This window comes from Oncorhynchus masou, chromosome 23 (genome assembly GCF_036934945.1).
Source record: "Oncorhynchus masou masou isolate Uvic2021 chromosome 23, UVic_Omas_1.1, whole genome shotgun sequence".
In the NCBI taxonomy this organism is placed as follows: Eukaryota; Metazoa; Chordata; class Actinopteri; order Salmoniformes; family Salmonidae; genus Oncorhynchus; species Oncorhynchus masou.
Genome location: NC_088234.1, coordinates 26,570,719 through 26,594,477, shown reverse-complemented (window position 1 = coordinate 26,594,477; position 23,759 = coordinate 26,570,719). Strand labels below are relative to the sequence as shown.

Here is a 23,759-nt window from a genome sequence, read left to right as displayed (position 1 = left end):
GTTTTTCTCCCCCCCTCGCTTCTTTAAACGAAACTTCGATGGGATTTACTGTTTCCCCCTTCCTTCTCCCGCTGTTTTGTGTTTTTACCTTTCAGTATCGGGGTGAACACATGCTGGAATATAATGGCTATGGAGAAGAGGAGCGGAGAGATCAGGAAATTCATGGAAAAGGACTACTCTGTAAAGAGGGAATGAAATAAATAAGCTGATTGATATTAAACTGATATGAGGCTGTCCAAAGTGCCAAACAGACATTTATTTTACATGCCTAGTCCGACAAAACCCCTGCACATGGATTAGGCGCTATTCTGTTTTTTTTTGTCCTCAAAAGTCTCACTGAAATGTCTTTCACTGTTACAGTACAGCTGACTCCATGTTGTGGAGTTATGTATATCTAGCCACTCCCCGTACATATTTTTGGGCCCTGCTCTCAGATCCTCAGTCAGCAACTTGGTTTGATAACGAACAGCTGTTTGCAATGAAGAAGAAGGTTTTTCATATCTTTGCTCCGACGAAATGTGCAGTACTTAATCCTGGCTCCTCATACTAGCCCGGTGGGGCATTTCATAGCTGGATATCTGCTTGTTAAGATTCATAGCCCTTTTGTCTGTCTGGGACACCCTGGCCTGAGCACACCCTGGTTTACTCGCTCATTTTTGGGGTGGAGCGTGAAGTGACAGAGTTCATCAAGTTAAATCCTTTTGACATACAACAATGTCTTGTTATCTAGGGATTCTAGGTTTTTACATTGATCAGTTCCCAGACCGGTGCGACTTTTTTGTTAAAGTCTGTTGACGTAGACTTTTTTTTTCTCCGATTCTAGGTCTCTCTCCATAATTGTCCATCGTGTAATTCTGTCATTTTTGGAATTGTCGAGAATATATTTGAGCGAATGTTACACCACATAAGAACAAGTAAAAAAAACAACTGTCCCAGACATCAATTCAACGTCTGTTCCACGTGGGAAACGACGTTGATTCAACCATGTGTACAGTAGGGTGGTACCATAGTCTGAAACTCTTTAAAAAAATGAAAGATCCATCCATTGTCTGAGGTATTGCTCATGTTGCAAAAAAAAAAAAAAACTGAAACGACTTAAGCTGCTTCCTTTTACAAAACTCTGAGTGGGAAATTCCCCTGGATTCCTAAGGTCTTTGTCCCTTTCCTGGTTCGGTATGAGTCACCTTTCCCTCTTCAGGTGGATTCTTCTCTATTGTGGGGAGGAAGAGAGAGAGAGAGAGGGAGGGAGAGAGGTAGGAAGGAAGGTCTTGCGACAGGCCCGGGGACACTTGAGCTTGACCCACGGTCAGGGGAGAGCGGCTGCTGTCACAGAACATGAGGTCTCGGAGTCCATTCTTTTTCATGTTCAGTCCTATTGTCATACAGTACCTTGCATATAGGCATGAGAAAACATGTCAAAAGCGATCGCAAGCCTATACTATGACTGCCATCACGCCACAGCATGGGAGTATGTTTGAAAGATGTCGCAGCAAGAACAGCGATGCTACTTCTGTCAGCGTCTGTGCGTGTGGCTCTGTGGTTGCCAGGTAACCCCCCCCCCCCTTAACCAGGTGTGTATGTGTTTCCTCTCCTCCAGACATGTCGTCTCCCACCATGAAGAAGCCAGAGAAGCCCTTGTTCAGCCCCACCTCCCCGCAGGACTCCTCCTCCAGACTGAGTACTTTCCCCCAGCACCACCACCCCGGACTCCCAGGGGTCGGACACAGTGGTGAGTAGGCTAAGCACCTGCCCCACTACTAAGTCTAGACATGCTCATTCAGTGACCTACAGTGACCTCTACAAGAAAGTGATTGAACTGAAAGTGTTTTTTTTTGTCATGCATCCCCCTCAGCCTTCCCCCAAAAGTCCTTTGAATTAGTTGGGATTGTAATGAATACATTTTTGTTCTCCATTAGTGTATTTTTCAATGGTTTGTTTTTCTCTCTCCCTCCCTCTCTAAATGTGTCTGTCTGTCTTGTCTGTCTGTCTGTCTTCCCCTGTTTCTCTCTGTTTCTTCCTCTCTCCGTTTCCCTCTTCCTATCCCCTTAGTTATATCGACGAGGAGCCCTCCACCCCACTCCCCCCTTCAGTTCTCGGCCATCTTGCCCCCTGCCCCGTCACCCTACTTCTCTCACCCCACCATCCGCTACCCGCCCCATCTCAACCCCCCTGACTCCCTGAAGAGCTACGTGCCCAGCTACGACCCGTCCAGCCCACAGAGCAGCCAGGTGAGTGTGAACTGCAGCACACTGGAGGAAAGTCGGGTTGTTGCAACATTCCTATTTCACTTATTTTATTGAAGAGAACTTGACTGTGTACAGTCTCTCTCCTCAGTAGGCCTAACTGACAGACAGTGTTTGTGAACAGGGATATGATTGGGTGTGAAGTTTGGGATTTTAGTAGAACGTGTTTTATGGAAAAGGTTTGATGAAAAACAATGGATATTTAACACTACGAGTATTTAAAGGACACCGGACCAGCTTGGCTATACTGTAGTACACTTTTCAATGTGACGATTGAATCAAGTATCAGTTGAGTTTTCATTTAATTTCATAATGAATTCAGTTTTTCTCTAATAAACCAACTATCACATTGAATAATGTACTGTCTATGTCAAAAATGATACCTGCCCAATACAATTGTGCCTTGACATTTTTACAACAATTGAATGTTGATCAAATGCCACTTTCCTGTACATTATTTGAGCTCTTTCCAATTTAAGTGGCAATCTTAATAGTTATCCTTCACCTTGAGAATTATTTTGGGGGATTTGGGTGCTTTATAACATTTGACACATGAAAATGGGTGGACAATGTCTATAATCGTTAAGAAGACTAGTTCAATCATTGCACATAGTGTCTTCACAGCACTAGTCTTTCTGGGGCACATTTGTTTTGCACAGCATTGGATGGAGGGAGTTGACACAGCATTGGATGGAGGGAGTTGACACAGGGTTGGATGGAGGGAGTTGACACAGGGTTGGATGGAGGGAGTTGACACAGCATTGGATGGAGGGAGTTGACACAGCATTGGATGGAGGGAGTTGACACAGCGTTGGATGGAGGGAGTTGACACAGCGTTGGATGGAGGGAGTTGACACAGCGTTGGATGGAGGGAGTTGACACAGCGTTGGATGGAGGGAGTTGACACAGGGTTGGATGGAGGGAGTTGATACAGGGTTGGATGGAGGGAGTTGACACAGGGTTGGATGGAGGGAGTTGACACAGCGTTGGATGGAGGGAGTTGACACAGCGTTGGATGGAGGGAGTTGACACAGGGTTGGATGGAGGGAGTTGACACAGGGTTGGATGGAGGGAGTTGACACAGGGTTGGATGGAGGGAGTTGACACAGGGTTGGATGGAGGGAGTTGACACAGGGTTGGATGGAGGGAGTTGACACAGGGTTTGATGGAGGGAGTTGACACAGGGTTGAGGAATTGGCAGTGCCGGTGGACGCACCGGGTGACTTCTCAGCCAGGTTCTTAATCAAGTGTGAACTTTAACACCCCTTCATTCAGAATATGCTGCTGTTGTGATCTAAACACTCTTGAAAGTGCAGAAAAATCCCTTCATGCAATGACTGAATGCCGACCTAACTGAAATACTCTATAGGTCTATTTTGAAAAGAGCCTAAATGTAAAATATACACACTGTAAAAACCACTAACTCAATATTCCAAAGAAAATCCAGGCCCTTTTTCAGAAAACAAATATAATTACAGAGGGTCATAATACAGTTATTTTTCATGAATTTCTGATAAACCTGACAGAAGACTTTATACATTAACTGGGTACACACTAAAGCCTTGTGTCACTGTGCTGGGAGTGTGTGTGTGCGCGGGGGGGGGGGGCAGCCATAGAGAGATGAGAGAGCCGTGAGATATTTATGTGAGTTTTATATCCCCGCTGTTCTCACTGAAAACAATGGGCTCATAGACGAGGCTGGATCTATGCGGCCCGGGACTGTTACTTCAGACAAAACCACAGGGAACGATAAAGGCCGTAAATATTTGCCGTTGCCGGGGCCTCTGCTCTCTTTTGGCGGAATTACTGGCCCCTCTCCTCCACAGTGCTGGATGGGAGAAGGGGGAGTGTTTGTGTGTGTGTGTGTGTGTGTGTGTGTGCGTGGGTGTGCAGAGGAGGGCGTCTCGCAAATAAAACAGCTCTTATAATCCCATGGACGGCAGCCAGAATGTTTTTATGCTTGCTTTAACTCAGATTATATTACACTCTAATTAAACATTCTATTCACATTTTTAAGGAACCCTGTGGACACAATTCTTTTTCATAAAGGCCTATTTGAGGTTTGAACTTGGGGCGCCGAAGAGCCCAATACACCACAGGCCATCTCCCGCAGTCTGAAAGAGTAGCTCCCACTAGCTCCTTTTCTCTCTTAAAACACTAGAGATGATCTACACAGGCTATTTGGGCGGGGCTGTTCTCCCTTCCTCCATACTCCTTTCTCCTTGGACCCCCTCCCTTCATCATCCTCGCCCCTACTATCAGCCCCCTTTCTCTCTCTGTCTCGCTCTGTCTCGCTCTCTCTCTCTCTGTGTGTCAAGTGAGGGCGACATTTTCCCACACAAAACAGCACTAAACTGACTGTGCAAACAATACTGTAAAACACACTTTACTGTTGTTTCTTTTCTTTAACGATTCCAAGTCATTTCAATGAAATTGACGTCTGTGCCCAGTGGGATTTGTCAAGTGGCCACAGTTTAAATAGTGGAGGAGTTGTCACTAACTGCCCCCTCTATTTTGTTTCCCTGTCTTTGCCCCCCCTCAGCCTAACAGCAGTGGCCAGGTGGGGAAGGTTCCAGGCCACTTCACCCCAGTCCTGGCCCCCTCTCCGCACCATGGCACAGTGCGACCCGTCTCTCTCTCCATGCCCGACACCAAGCCCATCACATCAGAAGGTGAGTACAACGGTGAGCTCCCTTTCCTTCTCTCTTCCTGGCACCTCAAAACCCTTCTGTGTCCCATTACTGTAGTAGTTTCCATTTTGCGCACTTTATAAAGAATCGATCAATGTAATATTTTCTCATTGTGTCTATGTGTCTCTCTGTCTGTGTTTGTGTGTTTGCTCCTCCAGGATACTCAGCACCGGGCACCCCCACAGCCAATCGTTTTGTAGGACTGAGCCCTAGAGATCCGGCCTTCCTTCACCAGCAACAGGTGAGAAACATTACCACTACTCTTCTTTCACATCCTCTCCTCCCCTCTTCCTTCCCTTCTTCACTTCCTTCCTCTCAGCCTCTCCAGAAGGGATCTGAGACCACAGAGACATTTCATTCTATCTGAGAGTGAGACCTTATTGTCGGTTCTCGCACAGATGCACGGCGGAGTCTGAGAAGTGAAATGAACTGTTTCTCAAAATGCTCGCTCCAGTAAGTGACAGTAAATGCACTGTAATGGTACAGTTGAAGACATATACTCCCCTACGTATCTATTTGGACAGTGAAGCTAAAACTAATTTGGCACAATACTCCAGCGTTTTGGATTTGAGATCAATTGTTTCATATAAGGCGGTAGTCCAGAATGTCACCTTTTATTTGAGGGTCTTTTCATACATATCTGTTTTCACTTATCTGATTTATTCGTGGCAACAAACTTCGGAACAGCCAAAACAAACTACAAATACATCCAACAGTCACAAACTTTATGTAGTCATCGCGTGCAAGGAAAATGGGACCAAATACAACATTTTTGACGACTTCAATACATATAACTGAATTTGTTAAAATACTTATGACACCTTCAAATAGGGCGACTAGACACATGAAACGCTTTCATTTTTAAACGGTCAAATAGGTCAGCAGGTTAATACCCTCAAATAAAAAGGGACATTCTGTACTGTCACCTCACATAAAACATTTGATCCCAAATCCAAATGCTGGAGTATAGAGACACATTGAAGTGTTTTAGCTTCCCTGTCCTAATGGAGTGCTTTCAGAAAACATTCACACCCCTGGACCTTTTCCACATTTTGTTGTGTTACAGCCTGCATTTAAAATGGATTCAACTGTGATGTTGTGTCCCTGTCCTACACACAATACCCTACAATGTCAATGGAATTATGTTCTTAGAAGTGTTTAGATATTAATAACAAATTAAAAGGTGAAATGTGTCGAGCCAAGAAGTATTCAACCCCTTTGTCGTGGCAAGCCTAAACAAGTCAAAATGTGCTTAATAATTCACATAATAAGTTGCATGGACTCTGTGTGCAATAATAGTGTTTAACATGATTTGTGAATGACTACCACATCTCTGTACCCCCACACATACAATTATCTGTTAGATCCGACAGTGAATTTCAAACACAGATTCACCCACAAAGACCCGGAAGGTTTTCCAATGCCTCACAAAGAAGGGCACCTATTGATAGGTGGGGGGGCAGGTCTTGACTATCCCATTGAGCATGGTGAAGTTATTCATTTGGATTGTGTATCAATACACCCACTAGCTGGAGAGGAAGGAAACCATTCAGTGATTTCACCATGAGGCCAACGGAGACTTTAAAACAGTTTCAGAGTTTAATGGCTGTGATAGGAAACTGAACATGGATCAATATGTTTTATTTATTTAACTAGGCAGAACAAATTCTTATTTTCAGTGACGGCCTAGGAACAGTGGGTTAACTCCCTTGTTCAGGGGCAGAACGACAGATTTTTACCTTGTCAGCTCGGGCAAGTTGTCAGCTCATGCATCATGTTTGCAATAAGGCACTAAAGTAAAACTGCAAAAAGGTGACAAAGAAATTCACTTTATGTTCTGAATACAAAGTGTTATATTGGGGCAAATTCAACACAACACATCACTGATTACCACTGTTCATATTTTCAAGCATGGTGGTGGCTGCATCATGTTATGGGTATGCTTGTCATCAGCAAGGACGAGGGATTATTTTAGGATAAAAAGAAACAGAATAGAGCTAAGCACAGAAAATAATCTTAGAAAACCTGGTTCGGTCTGCTTTCCAACAGACACTGGGAGATAAGTTCACCTTTCAGCAGGAAAATAACAAAAAATGCAAGGCCAAATATGCACTGGAGTTGCTTACCAATACAACATTTTAATGTTCTTGAGTGGCCTACAGTAGTTCTAGTTTGGGCTTAAATTGACTTGAAAATCTATAGCAAGACTTTAAAATGTCTATCTAGCAATGATCAACAACCGACTTGACAGAGGCTTTAAGAATTGTTAAAAGAATAATGTGCAAATATTGTACAATCCAGATGTGCAAAATTCTTAGACTTACCCAGAAAGACTCACAGTTGTAATTTCTGCCAGAGGGGATTCTAATGTGTATTGACTCAGGGGTGTGAATACTTACGTAAATGAGATATTTCTGTATTTCATTTTCAATAAATGTTCAAACATTTGTAAAAACATGTTTTCACTTTGTCGGGTGAGCAAAAATGATCAAATGTAATTCATTTAGAATTCAGGCTGGAACACAACAAAATGTGGAATAAGCCAAGGGGTATGAATACTTTCTGAAGGCTCTGTAAATACGTAGGGGAGTGTTTGGGCACCTTTTTTTTTACCATTCCACATACTGTATATAATTCATATTTAGAAATATCTTTTTACCTCATTACTTTTGGTATGGGGCAGGACGTAAATAGAAGTACAGTAATATGATGAGGGTGTAATGTGCTCTACAGTTTTCTACAAATATTTTGCTGTATGCCAAAAGGCATCACAGGCATATATAAAAGAGACCAGCATTCCCTTAAATGCAATTTGTTTAGCTTCATTCCGTAGTCCATTGAAGAACAAAATAATGGTTTAGTACAAAAGTAAGAATGTGCACACAAAGACAGACAAATATGTCAGTTACTCCTCCGTCGTGGTTCAGTACCTATTCAAAAATGTGTGCTGTTCTGCACATGCTGTTCTGCAAGTCACAGTATTCAGCCTGAGACACGTGAACAGACAGTGTACGATACAGGCCAGGGCCAGACTGTTTGGTGTTGTTGGCGTCGAGCGGTCGTCCCGGCGGCCAGACCAGGCAGATGTGGCCGCTGAATTGTGTGTGAGGTTAGGAGAATTGTGGTTGGCGAGGGTGGAAAAATGAGGCTTGGAGCGCAAGCCCCCCCCCCCCCCCCCACACACACACACACACACAGACACACACACGCTGGTCCGAGGCCAAGTGTTTTCAACCATGCTTAATTTAATGCATCTGCACGCAGCTACATAATAATCAGTGGTTTTTCTTCTACGCTGTTCCTGTTGAGCGTAATGACAAAGCCCGGCCTGTATTTCCCTGCAGCTTGGTAGAGCAGGCAGAAAATGTGCTGTTTTGTTAACGATGCTATGCTTCTCTGTAGCTGGGAGGACTCTTTTGGACAGCGTGTGTGTCCATGCGTGTGTGGAGTTTATGTGCCACATTTTTTAGTAGCCTTGCTGCTTCTGTCAGTGAACTCACTAAACAGCAGCTGAACCCAATGCTGTCTCATCGGCCGCTAGACTAAATAAGACCCCCTTTTTTATTTGATAGATCTCTTTCATTTATTTAACATGTATTTAACCAGGTAGGTTAATTAAGAACAATAGTTTATAATATTCTATTTTTAGTATAGTTCACATAGTATTCTTTACCCTAACACGGCCACTGAATACTGAATGAACAGAAATAGACCTGGAGGAAATACAATGCAATAGCCATTCATCATGCTAATCTTATATTAGTCAGGCTTTGTGTGTGTGTGTGTTCTGTGGTTCAGGATGATTTAAACCGACGAAGCTAGGTCTTTTAACCTGTGGTTTATGACACTAGGCCACTGTTCCCCGTGGAGTAAACAATGTCATAGATACTCTCCCTTTGTTGTTATTGTCAGTCACCCCGGCTCTGGGTAATTATTTGGTGGAGTTATGAGATGCATTGACACTTTTCTCCTGTGTGTTTTAAGGCAGACCTTTGTTCTGAGGCTGGTTGGGTGGAGAGAGGAGACGTACGAGGTGGATTAGTTTCACCGACTTAAGGTGTCGTGTTTCCGATGCGGTCACAGGCAATATTCCAGAGATAAAGTGTAGTCAGAAACCCCAATGTCCCCAGGGCCTATTCTACAACCCCCCAAAAAAACACACACCTTCCACACCCCTCCTCCTTCCAAACAACAATTCCTTAGTGGAAAATCTGTGAGGAGAAAGAAGAAGAAGAAAAACCCTCTGATTCATGTCTTCTCCTTGGTTAACCCTTAAAGGGACTGTTCCTCCGCCATGTGCTCCAGTAGGAACGTTCGGTGATCAGATGACATTTGGTATTATCTAAGGCAGCCTGCTAATCCCCATTCTGCCTGCATCTGTTTTTGCTAACGTTCCCCTAACGTTCCCCGGCGACGTCTTCCCTGTCCCTCTTACCCCTGCCGCTGCGATCTGGCAGTGCCGGCAGACAGATGGCGAGCCCCCCTAGAGGAGTGCTGGCAGGCCTGGCACAGAGCGTGTGGAGGAGGAGGAGTGGGTGGGGGTGGGGGGTTTGGTAGAGCGTCTGGACAGCCAGTGCGTTCTCTATGCTCAAAGCTTTGTCAGAGCAGAGCAGCAGGCTGCTGGGTAGTGTAGAGGCAGTGTTGGTGTGCTGTGTGGTGTATACAGCATCCTGGTCTCTGTTACTAGTAGAAGGTTAAGGGTGGAGACTTAGCCATTCACTGCTGGTAGGAGAGCCTTGGTGTTGGAAGAATTAGTCTATATGATTTTTAAGAGATTGAGTGACGGCCTCTGTTCATATCCTCCTGTGTGTGTGTGTGTGTGTGTGTGTGTGTGTGTGTGTGTGTGTGTGTGTGTGTGTGTGTGTGTGTGTGTGTGTGTGCGCGCATTTTTTTTTTGGAGTTTGTTTTTACCATTGGCTAGTTAATTCGGCAGATGCTTCCACATTTTCGATACGCACAAGATAAACACAAGAACTAGAGTAAATCAGTCGTTCACCTCCAGATGTAGTGCAGCAGTGGAAAACCGTTCAGCGCGGCTGTGTGTACAGGTGGCTAATGTTGTCGACCATCCCTAAGTGGGTTTTGAATATTCAGTGTGTGAGGATATACTGTATGATTAAACCATCTTAAGAGCTCTTCAGTTTGCCACAGCGGCGGGGAGATTGCTCACGAGGCACTTTTTCACAATGCATTACCAAATGGATGTGTTGATTATGTTGACTAAAGGTGCAAGGTTAGCTGGGTATTGGCTGAGATGGCTCTCCACTGGATCGTGGATACGTGCATGTGAATAATGCATGGGATAGGAGAATGTGGGATTCATGTGTGGTGGTTTTGTGTAAGTGTACATTAAGGTGTGTGTGTGTGTTATTTTTGTAGAACACAAGCCAGCAGCCCTTATCTTACCTTCTACAATCTCATTTAGCTACCTGGGTTTCACCATAATACTGCTACTTCCACATGGCGATAGTTACACTAGAATATGTCTGCTATAAAAGACAGAATAGGCCTCAATGAGGCTTTATGCAGAGCAGCAATGGATAGCACATAGTAGCCAGTAACAACACGCATGCAACCTGTGGAATGCATGGCCCCATAGGCTAACCATAGGGAACTACTGCCTTATACAGTAGCTGAATGACTGCCATTTTGACATGACTCACATCCTGTAAACTAACCCCTTCTTTGCTTCCAGGTCAGATTAGAAACGTAGTACTAATTGTGACGGAATTCTCCCATGCTCTTTCCCTATATTCTAACTGTAGAACGATGATCTAATGTTACTGAATGATAATGACTGTCGTATGATATGTGTTTATGTTTAGGTACAACCAGATCTGTCATATTTTGGGCGCAGGCCTATTTTGGGCGTAGGCCAGTTTGCTCTAAGTTCTCTGCTTTAGGCTTTGTTTGCATGCATGACATTGTTTCCCTAGTCACATTGTATAGTAACTTTGTGTAAGTGATATCAAAGTGAGTTGTGAGAGTTTGTGCTACTGGCTCCGTGTCTGACTGCCAGGTTTTAATTGACAGCTGAGGATATGTGACTGGACCATGAATCAAAACAGCAGGCATTATGGCCCCAGTGGCACTGAGGATACTTTGGGGATTGCTTGGCAAAGGTAACGTTTCCATTATTTCAAACAATCTCTCTATCACTTGTCTGCAAACTGTCTGATGAAGCACGCACACACGCGCACATACACACACACACACACACATATATATATACCGTGTAAGTATTACCAAGTTCATTCATACCTTGATTAAAATCTACCCTTTCAGATGTTCAGACAAAGGGTTCAACCCTCACCTTTCTGCATTCCTTTCATTGCTGCCACCACAACATACCCATAAAGAATGTGCACAATCTGTTGAACATCACTCACTATCCCAGTAGACTCTAACCCTCCGCTCATTTGTTGTAGATACAGTGTAGTCATTATGATCATTCATAGACTGCCAGAGGAATGTCAACCAAGCAATAACAGTGCCAAATAAGACTTTCAAGGTATTTGGAGTGTGTTAGGTCCTTGATACAGTAGGATTAACCTTACCTGTTCACTTGTGTGTGTTACTGGACATTACCAAGGGGTATTCTGCTATCGTCTAGCATGCCTGTGTATACTACACTCTGTGACAGGGTGCTGCAGACTTTATTTGTCTGACTGGGTCTTAGATTTATGGGAAATTATTTCTCTGTCCAAAGAATAGCAGGTCACAAATGGTTAACCAGTTATCCCTGTCTTTCTTTCTTTCTGTCTCCCCAACACAACACATATTTATCTTTCATTTTTGCTCCGAGCCTTGGGTTGGATGGGCTTGTGTGTCACGGAAAGTTAAGCACACATAAAACATCTGTTGGAGGCCTCGGCGGTGTGACAGCTCACATAAATAGTATATCTGCATCCCAAATGGAACACCCTCTTTTCTATGTAGTGCACTACCTTTGACCAGGGCCCATAGCGGAGAAACTTATTTGTTTGGTTGTACTTGAGTCTCAAACTGCTTTTAGGAGACAGTTAGCCCTTCTCTTCCTCCTCCAAGTGTGTCCAGCTCTCCGGCTTTGTCCTCGATCCCCACTCCTCTTCCTACTTAAAGAGACACGTACCTCTCTCGTTCTCTCGTTCTTTGTCTTTCTCTCTCTCCCAATCTCTCTCTCGTTCTCTCTCCCCCCCACCCTCTCTCCCTCTCCCCCTCTCTCTCTCCCCCTCTCTCTCGTTCTCTCTCTCCCCTCTCTCTCCCTCTCTCTCTCTCTCTCTCTCATTCTCTCTCTCCCCCTCTCTCTCGTTCACTCTCTCTCCCCCTCGCTCTCTCTCTCCCCCTCTCTCTTGTTCCCCCCTCTCACTCTCTCTCTCGTTTTCTCTCTCTCTCTCGTTTTCTCTCTCCCCCTCTCTCTCTACCCCTCTCTCTCTCGTTCTCTCTCTCCCCCCCTCTCTCTCTCCCCCTCTTTCTCTCGCTCCCTCCCCCCCTCTCTCTCTCTATTCCTCCCATCTCTCTCTCTCTCTCTCTTTTCTCTCTCTCTCTCGTTTTCTCTCTCCCCCTCTCTCGTTTTCTCTCTCCCCCTCTCTCGTTCTCTCTCTCTCCCCCTCTCTCTCATTTTCTCTCTCTCCCTCTCTCATTCTCACTCCCCCATTCTCCCCCCCTCTCGTTCTCTCTCCCTCGTTCTCTCTCTCTCTCGCTCGCTCTCTCTCTCCCTCGCTCTCTCTCTCCCTCGCTCTCTCTCTCTCCCTCGCTCTCTCTCTCTCTCCCTCGCTCTCTCTCTCTCTCCCTCGCTCTCTCACTCTCTCCCTCGCTCTCGCTCTCTCTCTCTCTCCCTCGCTCTCGTTCTCTCTCTCTCTCCCTCGCTCTCGTTCTCTCTCTCTCCCTCGCTCTCGTTCTCTCTCTCTCTCCCTCGCTCTCGTTCTCTCTCTCTCTCTCGTTCTCTCTCTCCCCCTCTCTCTCGTTCTCTCTCTCTCCCCCTCTCTCTCGTTCTCTCTCTCTCCCCCTCTCTCTCGTTCTCTCCCTCTCTCTCTCGCTCGTTCTCGATCTCTCTCTCTCCCTCGTTCTCTCTCTCTCCCTCGTTCTCTCTCTCTCTCCCTCGTTCTCGTTCTCTCGCTCTCGTTCTCTCTCCCTCTCTCTCGTTCTCTCTCTCGGTCTCTCTCTCTCCCCCTCTCTCTCATTCTCTCTCTCTCATTCTCTCCCTCTCCCTCTCTCTCTCTCCCTCGCTCTCGTTCTCTTTCCCTCGCTCTCGTTCTCTCTTCCCTCGCTCTCGTTCTCTCTCTCCCTCACTCTCATTCTCTCTCTCCCCCTCTCTCTCGTTCTCTCTCGTTCTCTCTCTCTCCCCCCCTCTCTCGTTCTCTCTCTCTCCCCCTCTCTCTCGTTCTCTCTCTCCCCCTCTCTCTCGTTCTCTCCCTCTCCCTCTCTCTCTCATTCTCGATCTCTCTCTCTTCCTCGTTCTCTCTCTCTCTCCCTCGTTCTCTCTCTCTCTCCCTCGTTCTCTCTCTCTCTCTCTCTCCCTCGTTCTCGCTCTCGTTCTCGCTCTCTCTCCCTCGGTCTCGTTCTCTCTCTCCCTCGCTCTCGTTCTCTCTCTCTCCCTCGCTCTCGTTCTCTCTCTCCCTCCCTCGCTCTCGTTCTCTCTCTCTCTCTCCCTCGTTCTCTCTCTCTCTCCCTCGTTCTCTCTCTCTCTCTCTCTCCCTCGGTCTCGTTCTCTCTCTCCCTCGGTCTCGTTCTCTCTCTCCCTCGCTCTCGTTCTCTCTCTCTCCCTCGCTCTCGTTCTCTCTCTCTCTCCTCGCTCTCGTTCTCTCTCTCTCTCCCTCGCTCTCGTTCTCTCTCTCTCTCCTCGCTCTCGTTCTCTCTCTCTCCCTCGCTCTCGTTCTCTCTATCTCCCTCTCTCTCGTTCTCTCTCTCTCCCCCTCTCTCTCGTTCTCTCTCTCTCCCCCTCTCTCTCGCTTGTTCTCGATCTCTCTCTCCCCCTCTCTCTCATTCTCTCCCTCTCCCTCTCTCTCTCTCTCCCTCGCTCTCTCTCTCTCCCTCACTCTCGTTCTCTCTCTCTCTCCCTCGCTCTCGTTCTCCCTCGCTCTCGTTCTCTCTCCCTCGCTCTCGTTCTCTCTCTCCCTCGCTCTCATTCTCTCTCTCCCCCTCTCTCTCGTTCTCTCTCCCCTCTCTCTCGTTCTCTCTCTCTCCCCCTCTCTCTCGTTCTCTCCCTCTCTCTCTCGTTCTCGATCTCTCTCTCTCCCTCGTTCTCTCTCTCTCTCCCTCGTTCTCTCTCTCTCCCGCGTTCTCTTTCTCTCTCCTTTGTTCTCTCTCTCTCTCCTTCGTTCTCTCTCTCTCTCTCCCTCGTTTTCGTTCTCTCTCTCTCCCTCGCTCTCGTTCTCTCTCTCTCTCCATCGCTCTCGTTCTCTCTCTCCCTCGCTCTCGTTCTCTCTCTCCCTCGCTCTCCCTCATTCTCTCTCTCCCTCGCTCTCGTTCTCTCTCTCTCTCCCTCGCTCTCGTTCTCTCTCTCTCTCCCTCGCTCTCGTTCTCTCTCTCTCCCTCGCTCTCGTTCTCTCTCTCTCCCTCTCTCTCGTTCTCTCTCTCTCCCCCTCTCTCTCGTTCTCTCTCTCTCCCCCTCTCTCTCGCTTGTTCTCGATCTCTCTCCCCCTCTCTCTCATTCTCTCCCTCTCCCTCTCTCTCTCTCTCCCTCGCTCTCTCTCTCTCCCTCACTCTCGTTCTCTCTCTCTCTCCCTCGCTCTCGTTCTCCCTCGCTCTCGTTCTCTCTCTCCCTCGCTCTCGTTCTCTCTCTCCCTCGCTCTCATTCTCTCTCTCCCCCTCTCTCTCGTTCTCTCTCCCCCTCTCTCTCGTTCTCTCTCTCTCCCCCTCTCTCTCGTTCTCTCCCTCTCTCTCGTTCTCGATCTCTCTCTCTCCCTCGTTCTCTCTCTCTCTCCCTCGTTCTCTCTCTCTCCCTCGTTCTCTCTCTCTCCCGCGTTCTCTTTCTCTCTCCTTTGTTCTCTCTCTCTCTCCTTCGTTCTCTCTCTCTCTCCCTCGTTTTCGTTCTCTCTCTCTCCCTCGCTCTCGTTCTCTCTCTCTCTCCATCGCTCTCGTTCTCTCTCTCCCTCGCTCTCGTTCTCTCTCTCCCTCGCTCTCCCTCATTCTCTCTCTCCCTCGCTCTCCCTCGTTCTCTCTCTCCCTCGCTCTCCCTCGTTCTCTCTCTCTCTCCCTCTCTCTCTCTCCCTCGCTCTTGTTCTCTCTCTCCCTCGCTCTCGTTCTCTCCCTCGCTCTCGTTCTCTCCCTCGCTCTCGTTCTCTCTCTCTCTCCCTCTCGTTCTCTCTCTCCCCTCGCTCTCATTCTCTCTCTCCCCCTCTCTCTCGTTCACTCTCTCCCCCTCTCTCTCGTTCTCTCTCTCTCCCCCTCTCTCTCGTTCTCTCTCTCCCCCTCTCTCTCGTTCTCTCTCGCTCCCCCTCTCTCTCTCTCTCTCCCTCGTTCTCTCTCTCTCTCCCTCGTTCTCTCTCTCTCTCCCTCGTTCTCGTTCTCTCTCTCCCTCGTTCTCGTTCTCTCTCGCTCTCGTTCTCTCTCTCCCTCGCTCTCGTTCTCTCTCTCTCCATCGCTCTCGTTCTCCATCGCTCTCGTTCTCTCTCTCCCCCTCTCTCTCGTTCTCTCTCTCCCCCTCTCTCTCGTACTCTCTCTCCCCCTCTCTCTCGTTCTCTCTCTCTCCCCCTCTCTCTCGTTCTCTCTCTCTCCCCATCTCTCTCGTTCTCTCCCTCTCTCTCTCATTCTCGATCTCTCTCTCTCCCTCGTTCTCTCTCTCCCTCGTTCTCTCTCTCTCCATCGCTCTCGTTCTCTCTCTCCATCGCTCTCGTTCTCTCTCTCCCTCGCTCTCGTTCTCTCTCTCTCTCCCTCGTTCTCTCTCTCTCCCTCGTTCTCTCTCTCTCCCGTTCTCTCTCTCTCCCCCTCTCTCTATCTTTCTCTCTCGTTCTCTCTCTCTCCCTCTCCCCCTCTCTATCGTTCTCTCTCTCCCCCTCTCTCTTGTTCTCTCTCTCTCTCGTTCTCTCTCTGTCTCCCCCTCTCTCTCCCTCTCATTCTCTCTCTCCCCCTCTCTCTTGTTCTCTCTCTCATTCTCTCTCTGTCTCCCCCTCTCTCTCCCTCTCGTTCTCTCTCGTTCTCTCTCTCTCTCTCCCTCTCTATCGTTCTCTCCCTCTCCCCCTCTCTCTTGTTCTCTCTCTCTCGCCCTCTCTCATTCTCTCTCTCGTTCTCTCTCTCTCTCTCTCTCGTTCTCTCTCTCTCTCGTTCTCTCTCTCTCTCGTTCTCTCTCTCTCTCTCTCTCGTTCTCTCTCTCTCCCCCTCTCTATCGTTCTCTCTCTCTCGTTCTCTCTCTCTCGTTCTCTCTCTATCTTTCTCTCTCGTTCTCTCTCTCTCCCCCTCTCTATCGTTCTCTCTCTCTCCCCCTATCTCTTGTTCTCTCTCTGTCTCCCCCTCTCTCCCCCTCTCTCTCTTTCTCGCCCTCTCTTGCCCCACCTCTCTCTCTCTCTCCCTTTCGTTCTCTCCCTCTCGTTCTCTCTCTCTCTCGTTCTCTCTCTCTCTCGTTCTCTCTCTCTCTCCCCCTCTCTATCGTTCTCTCTCTCTCCCCCTCTCTATCTTTCTCTCTCGTTCTCTCTCTGTCTCCCCCTCTCTCTCTCGTTCTCTCTCTCTCTCTCTCGTTCTCTCTCTCTCTCTCGTTCTCTCTCTCTCTCTCTCTCGTTCTCTCTCTCCCCCTCTCTCTCGTTCTCTCTCTGTTTCCCCTTCTCTCTCTCTCGTTCTCTCTCTCTCTCTCGTTCTCTCTCTCCCCCTCTCTCTCTCGTTCTCTCTCTCTCTCCCCCTCTCTCTCACTCTCTCTCTCCCCCTCTCCATCGTTCTCTCTCTCTCCCCCTCTCCATCGTTCTCTCTCTCTCCCCCTCTCTCTTGTTCTCTCTCTCCCCCTCTCTCGTTCTCTCTCTCGTTATCTCTCTCTCTCTTTCTCCCCCTCTCTATCGTTCTCTCTCTCTCTCTCCCTCTCTATCGTTCTCTCTCTCCCCCCCTCTCTCTTGTTCTCTCTCTCTCTCCCTCTCTCGTTCTCTCTCTCGTTCTCTCTCTCTCGTTCTCTCTCTCTCGTTCTCTCTCTCTCTCATTCTCTCTCTCCCCCTCTCTCGTTCTCTCTCTCTCCCCCTCTCTCTCGTTCTCTCTCTCTCCCCCTCTCTCTTGTTCTCGTTCTCTCTCCGTCCCTCTTGTTCTCGTTCTCTCTCGTTCTCTCTCGTTCTCTCCCCCTCTCTCTATCTTTCTCTCTCGTTCTCTCTCGTTCTCTCTCTATCTTTCTCTCTCTGTCTCTCCCTCTCCCTTTCTCTCTCCCTCATCTCCCCCATTTCTCTCCCCCTCTCTCTCCCCCCCCCTCTCTCTCTCTCCCTCTCGTTCTCTCTCTCTATCGTTCTCTCTCTCTCTCGCTCTCTCGTTCTCTCTCTCTCTCGCTCTCTCGTTCTCTCTCTCCCCCTCTCTCTCGTTCTCTCTCTCTCTCCCCCTCTCTCTCCCCCTCTCTATCTTTCTCTCGTTCTCTCTCTCTCGTTCTCTCTTTCTCTCGTTCTCTCTCTCTCTCTCTCGCTCTCTCGTTCTCTCTCTCTTTCGCTCTCTCGTTCTCTCTCTCTCTGGTTCTCTCTCTCCCCCTCTCTCTCGTTTTCTCTCTCTCTCCCCCTCTCTCGTTCTCTCTCTCTCTATCGCTCTCTCTCTCTCTCTCGTTCTCTCTCTCTCTCTCTCTTTCGTTCTCTCTCTCCCCCTCTCTATCGTTCTCTCTCTCTCTCCCCCTCTCTCTTGTTCTCTCTGTCTCCCCCTCTCTCTCTCCCCCTCTCTCTCCCCCTCTCTATCTTTCTCTCGTTCTCTCTCTCGTTCTCTCTTTCTCTCGTTCTCTCTCGCTCTCTCGTTCTCTCTTTCTCTCGCTCTCTCGTTCTCTCTCTCTCTCGTTCTCTCTCTCCCCCTCTCTCTCGTTCTCTATCTCTCCCCCTCTCTCGTTCTCTCTCTCTCTATCGTTCTCTCTCTCTCTATCGTTCTCTCTCTCTCTCGTTCTCTCTCTCTCTCTATCTCTCTCTCTCTCTCTCTCGTTCTCTCTCTCTCTCTCTCTCTCTCTCTCCCCCTCTCTCTCGTTCTCTCTGTCTCCCCCTCTCTCTCCCCCTCTCTCTCCCCCTCTCTATCTTTCTCTCGTTCTCTCTCTCTCGTTCTCTCTTTCTCTCGTTCTCTCTCGCTCTCTCGTTCTCTCTCTCTCTCGCTCTCTCGTTCTCTCTCTCTCTCATTCTCTCTCCCCCCTCTCTCTCGTTCTCTCTCTCTCTCCCCCTCTCTCGTTCTCTCTCTCTATCGTTCTCTCTCTCTCTCCCCCTCTCTATCGTTCTCTCTCTCTCGTTCTCTCTCTCTCGTTCTCTCTCCCCCTCTCTCTCGTTTTCTCTCTCTCTCGTTCTCTCTCTCTCTCTCTCGTTCTCTCTCTCTCTCTTGTTCTCTCTCTCTCTCTCTCTCTCGTTCTCTCTCATTCTCTCACTGTCTCCCCCTCTCTATCGTTCTCTCCCTCTCGTTCTCTCTTGTTCTCTCTCCCCCTCTCTCTCCCTCTCGTTCTCTCTCGCTCTCTCGGTCTCTCTCTATCGTTCTCTCTCTGTCTCCCCTTCTCTCTCTCTCTCGTTCTCTCTCTCCCTCTTGTTCTCTCTCTCTCGTTCTCTCTCTCGTTCTCTCTATCGTTCTCTCTCCCCCTCTCTATCTTTCTCTCGTTCTCTCTCTCTCGTTCTCTCTTTCTCTCATTCTCTCTCTCTCTCGTTCTCTCGTTCTCTCTCTCTCGTTCTCTCTCCCCCTCTCTCTCTCGTTCTCTCTCTCTCTCCCCCTCTCTCTCCCCCTCTCTATCTTTCTCTCTCGTTCTCTCTCTCTCTCGTTCTCTCTCTGTCTCCCCCTCTATCTCCCTCTCGTTCTCTCTCTCTTGTTCTCTCTCTCTCTCTCTCGTTCTCTCTCTCTCGTTCTCTCTCGTTCTCTCTCTCTCTCTCTCTCTCTCTCGTTCTCACTCTCTCCCCCTCTCTATAGTTCTCTCTCTCCCCCTCTCTATCGTTCTCTCTCTCAACCCTCTCTCTTGTTCTCTCTCGTTCTCTCTATCTCCCCACTCTCTCCCTCTCGTTCTCTCTCATTCTCTCCCTCTCGTTCTCTCTCTCTCCCCCTCTCTCTCGTTCTCTCTCTCTCTCTCCCCCTCTCTATCGTTCTCTCTCGTTCTCTCTCTCCCTCTCTATGGTTCTCTCTCTGTCTCCCCTTCTCTCTCTCTCGTTCTCTCTCGTTTCTCTCTCTCTCTCTCTCTCTCTCTCTCTCTCTCTCTCTCTCTCTCTCTCTCTCGTTCTCTCTCTCCCCCTTTCTCTCGTTCTCTCTCTCTCTCCCCCTCTCTCTCGTTCTCTCTGTCTCCCCCTCTCTCTCTCCCCCTCTCTCTCCCCCTCTCTATCTTTCTCTCGTTCTCTCTCTCTCGTTCTCTCTTTCTCTCGTTCTCTCTCTCTCTCGCTCTCTCGTTCTCTCTTTCTCTCTCTCTCTCGTTCTCTCTCTCTCCCCCTCTCTCTCGTTCTCTCTCTCTCTCTCTCGTTCTCTCTCTCCCCCTCTCTCTCGTTCTCTCTCTCTCTCTCTCTCTCGTTCTCTCTCTCCCTCTCTCTCCCCCTCTCTCTCCCCCTCTCTATCTTTCTCTCGTTCTCTCTCTCTCGTTCTCTCTTTCTCTCGTTCTCTCTCTCTCTTGCTCTCTCTCTCTCTTGCTCTCTCGTTCTCTCATTCTCTCTCTCTCTCGTTCTCTCTCTCCCCCTCTCTCTCGTTCTCTCTCTCTCCCCCTCTCTCGTTCTCTCTATCGTTCTCTCTCTCTCTCTCTCGTTCTCTCTCTCTCTCTCTATCGTTCTCTCTCTCTCTCTCGTTCTCTCTCTCTCTCTCTCTCTCGTTCTCTCTCTCCCCTCTCTATCGTTCTCTCTCTCTCCCCCCCTCTCTCGTTCTCTCTGTCTCCCCCTCTCTCTCTCCCCCTCTCTCTCCCCCTCTCTATCTTTCTCTCGTTCTCTCTCTCTCGTTCTCTCTTTCTCTCGTTCTCTCTTTCTCTCGTTCTCTCTCGCTCTCTCGTTCTCTCTCTCTCTCATTCTCTCTCCCCCCTCTCTCTCGTTCTCTCTCTCTCGTTCTCTCTCCCCCTCTCTCTCGTTTTCTCTCTCTCTCGTTCTCTCTCTCTCTCTCTATCGTTCTCTCTCTCGTTCTCTCTTTCTCTCATTCTCTCTCTCTCTCGTTCTCTCTCTCTCCCCCTCTCTCTCGTTCTCTCTGTCTCCCCCTCTCTCTCCCCCTCTCTCTCCCCCTCTCTATCTTTCTCTCGTTCTCTCTCTCTCTCGCTCTCTCGTTCTCTCTCTCTCTCGCTCTCTCGTTCTCTCTCTCTCTCATTCTCTCTCCCCCTCTCTCTCGTTCTCTCTCCCCCTCTCTATCGTTCTCTCTCTCTCTCGCTCTCTCGTTCTCTCTCGCTCTCTCGTTCTCTCTCTCTCTCATTCTCTCTCCCCCTCTCTCTCGTTCTCTCTCTCTCCCCCTCTCTATCGTTCTCTCCCTCTCGTTCTCTCTTGTTCTCTCTCCCCCTCTCTCTCCCTCTCGTTCTCTCTCCCCTCTCTATCTTTCTCTCGTTCTCTCTCTCTCGTTCTCTCTTTCTCTCATTCTCTCTCTCTCTCGTTCTCTCGTTCTCTCTCTCTCGTTCTCTCTCTCCCCCTCTCTCTCGTTCTCTCTCTCTCTTCCCCTCTCTCTCCCCCTCTCTATCTTTCTCTCTCGTTCTCTCTCTCTCGTTCTCTCTCTGTCTCCCCCTCTATCTCCCTCTCATTCTCTCTCTCTTGTTCTCTCTCTCTCTCTCTCTCTCTCTCTCTTTCTCTCTCTCTCGTTCTCTCTCGTTCTCTCTCTCTCTCTCTCTCTCTCGTTCTCTCTCTCAACCCTCTCTCTTGTCCTCTCTCGTTCTCTCTGTCTCCCCTCTCTCTCCCTCTCGTTCTCTCTCATTCTCTCCCTCTCGTTCTCTCTCTCTCCCCCTCTCTCTCGTTCTCTCTCTCTCTCCCCCTCTCTATCGTCCTCTCTCGTTCTCTCTCTCCCTCTCTATGGTTCTCTCTCTGTCTCCCCTTCTCTCTCTCTCTCGTTCTCTCTCGTTCTCTCTCTCTCTCGTCTCTCTCTCTCTCTCTCTCGTTCTCTCTCTCCCCCTCTCTCTCGTTCTCTCTCTCTCTCCCCCTCTCTCTCGTTCTCTCTGTCTCCCCCTCTCTCTCTCCCCCTCTCTCTCCCCCTCTCTATCTTTCTCTCGTTCTCTCTCTCTCGTTCTCTCTTTCTCTCTTTCTCTCTCTCTCGCTCTCTCGTTCTCTCTTTCTCTCGCTCTCTCGTTCTCTCTCTCTCTCGTTCTCTCTCTCCCCCTCTCTCGTTCTCTCTCTCTATCGTTCTCTCTCTCTCTCTCTCTCGTTCTCTCTCTCTCTCTCGTTCTCTCTCTCTCTCTCGTTCTCTCTCTCTCTCTCGTTCTCTCTCTCTCTCTCGTTCTCTCTCTCCCCTCTCTATCGTTCTCTCTCTCTCTCGTTCTCTCTCTCGTTCTCTCTCTCGTTCTCTCTGTCTCCCCCTCTCTCTCTCCCCCTCTCTCTCCCCCTCTCTATCTTTCTCTCGTTCTCTCTCTCTCGTTCTCTCTCGCTCTCTCGTTCTCTCTCTCTCTCGCTCTCTCGTTCTCTCTCTCTCTCATTCTCTCTCTCCCCTCTCTATCTTTCTCTCGTTCTCTCTCTCTCGTTCTCTCTTTCTCTCTCTCTCGCTCTCTCGTTCTCTCTTTCTCTCGCTCTCTCGTTCTCTCTCTCTCTCGTTCTCTCTCTCCCCCTCTCTCGTTCTCTCTCTCTATCGTTCTCTCTCTCTCTCTCTCGTTCTCTCTCTCTCTCTCGTTCTCTCTCTCTCTCTCGTTCTCTCTCTCCCCTCTCTATCGTTCTCTCTCTCTCTCGTTCTCTCTCTCGTTCTCTCTCTCGTTCTCTCTGTCTCCCCCTCTCTCTCTCCCCCCTCTCTCTCCCCCTCTCTATCTTTCTCTCGTTCTCTCTCTCTCGTTTCTCTCTCGCTCTCTCGTTTTCTCTCTCTCTCTCGCTCTCTCGTTCTCTCTCTCTCTCATTCTCTCTCCCCCCTCTCTCTCGTTCTCTCTCTCTCGTTCTCTCTCCCCCTCTCTCTCGTTTTCTCTCTCTCTCGTTCTCTCTCTCGTTCTCTCTTTCTCTCATTCTCTCTCTCTCTCGTTCTCTCTTTCTCTCATTCTCTCTCTCTCTCGTTCTCTCTCTCTCGTTCTCTCTCTCCCCCTCTCTCTCGTTCTCTCTCTCTCCCCCTCTCTCTCCCCCTCTCTATCTTTCTCTCTCGTTCTCTCTCTGTCTCGTTCTCTCTCTGTCCCCCCCTCTATCTCCCTCTCGTTCTCTCTCTCTCGTTCTCTCTCTCTCTCTCTCTCTCTCTCATTCTCTCTCTCTCTCGTTCTCTCTCGATCTCTCTCTCTCTCTCTCTCTCTCTCTCTCTCTCGTTCTCTCTCTCTCCCCCTCTTTATAGTTCTCTCTCTCCCCCTCTCTCTCGTTTTCTCTCTCTCTCGTTCTCTCTCTCTCTCTATCGTTCTCTCTCTCGTTCTCTCTTTCTCTCATTCTCTCTCTCTCGTTCTCTCTCTCTCGTTCTCTCTCTCCCCCTCTCTCTCGTTCTCTCTCTCTCTCCCCCTCTCTCTCCCCCTCTCTATCTTTCTCTCTCGTTCTCTCTCTGTCTCGTTCTCTCTCTGTCCCCCCTCTATCTCCCTCTCGTTCTCTCTCTCTCGTTCTCTCTTTCTCTCTCTCTCTCTCTCTCTCTCTCTCTCATTCTCTCTCTCTCTCGTTCTCTCTCGATCTCTCTCTCTCTCTCATTCTCTCCCTCTCGTTCTCTCTCTCTCCCCCTCTCTCTCGTTCTCTCTCTCTCTCTCCCCCTCTCTCTCCCTCTCTCTCTCCCCCTCTCGTTCTCCCCCTCTCGTTCTCCCCCTCTCGTTCTCTCCCTCTCGTTCTCTCTTTCTCTCATTCTCTCTCTCTCTCGTTCTCTCTCTCTCGTTCTCTCTCTCCCCCTCTCTCTCGTTCTCTCTCTCTCTCCCCCTCTCTCTCCCCCTCTCTATCTTTCTCTCTCGTTCTCTCTCTGTCTCGTTCTCTCTCTGTCCCCCCCTCTATCTCCCTCTCGTTCTCTCTCTCTCGTTCTCTCTTTCTCTCTCTCTCTCTCTCTCTCTCTCTCTCATTCTCTCTCTCTCTCGTTCTCTCTCGATCTCTCTCTCTTTCTCTCATTCTCTCCCTCTCGTTCTCTCTCTCTCCCCCTCTCTCTCGTTCTCTCTCTCTCTCCCCCTCTCTCTCCCTCTCTCTCTCCCCCTCTCGTTCTCCCCCTCTCGTTCTCCCCCTCTCGCTCTCTCCCTCTCGTTCTCTCTCTCCTCCCTCTCTATCGTTCTCTCTCTCTCTCCCCCCTCTCTCCTTCTCTCTCTCCCCCACTCTCTCGTTCTCTCTCTCTCGGTCTCTCTTTCTCTCGTTCTCTCTCTCTCCCGTTCTCTCTCTCTCTCTCCCCCTCTATCGTACTCTCTCTCTCCCCCTCTCTCTCGTTCTCTCTCTCCCGTTCTCTCTCTATCGTTCTCTCTCTCTCTCCCCCTCTCTCTTGTTCTCTCTCTCGTTCTCTCTCTGTCTCCCCCTCTCTCTCCCTCTCGTTCTCTCCCTCTCGTTCTCTCGTTCTCTCTCTCTCCCCCTCTCTATCTTTCTCTCTCGTTCTCTCTCTCTCTCGTTCTCTCTCTGTCTCCCCCTCTATCTCCCTCTCGTTCTCTCTCTCTTGTTCTCTCTCTCTCTCGTTCTCTCTCTCTCGTTCTCTCTCTCTCTCTCTCTCTCTCTCTCTC

General features: G+C 48.9%; 1 protein-coding gene across 6 annotated transcripts in view; it reads left to right on the top strand.

Annotated features, from left to right (window-relative positions):
- Positions 1-23,759, top strand: part of LOC135510641 (nuclear factor 1 B-type-like) — a 104,898-nt gene that overhangs the window by 64,934 nt on the left and 16,205 nt on the right. For 4 of the 6 annotated variants that reach the window (XM_064931721.1, XM_064931725.1, XM_064931726.1 and 1 more), the window contains 5 exons: positions 1,598-1,729; positions 2,050-2,228; positions 4,786-4,927; positions 5,092-5,174; positions 10,967-11,055. In XM_064931721.1, coding sequence (XP_064787793.1) covers positions 1,598-1,729; positions 2,050-2,228; positions 4,786-4,927; positions 5,092-5,174; positions 10,967-11,055 — 625 coding nt within the window. The remainder of the gene's footprint in view (positions 1-1,597; positions 1,730-2,049; positions 2,229-4,785; positions 4,928-5,091; positions 5,175-10,966; positions 11,056-23,759) is intronic. The other 2 variants (XM_064931722.1, XM_064931724.1) reach the window with 1 other exon arrangement.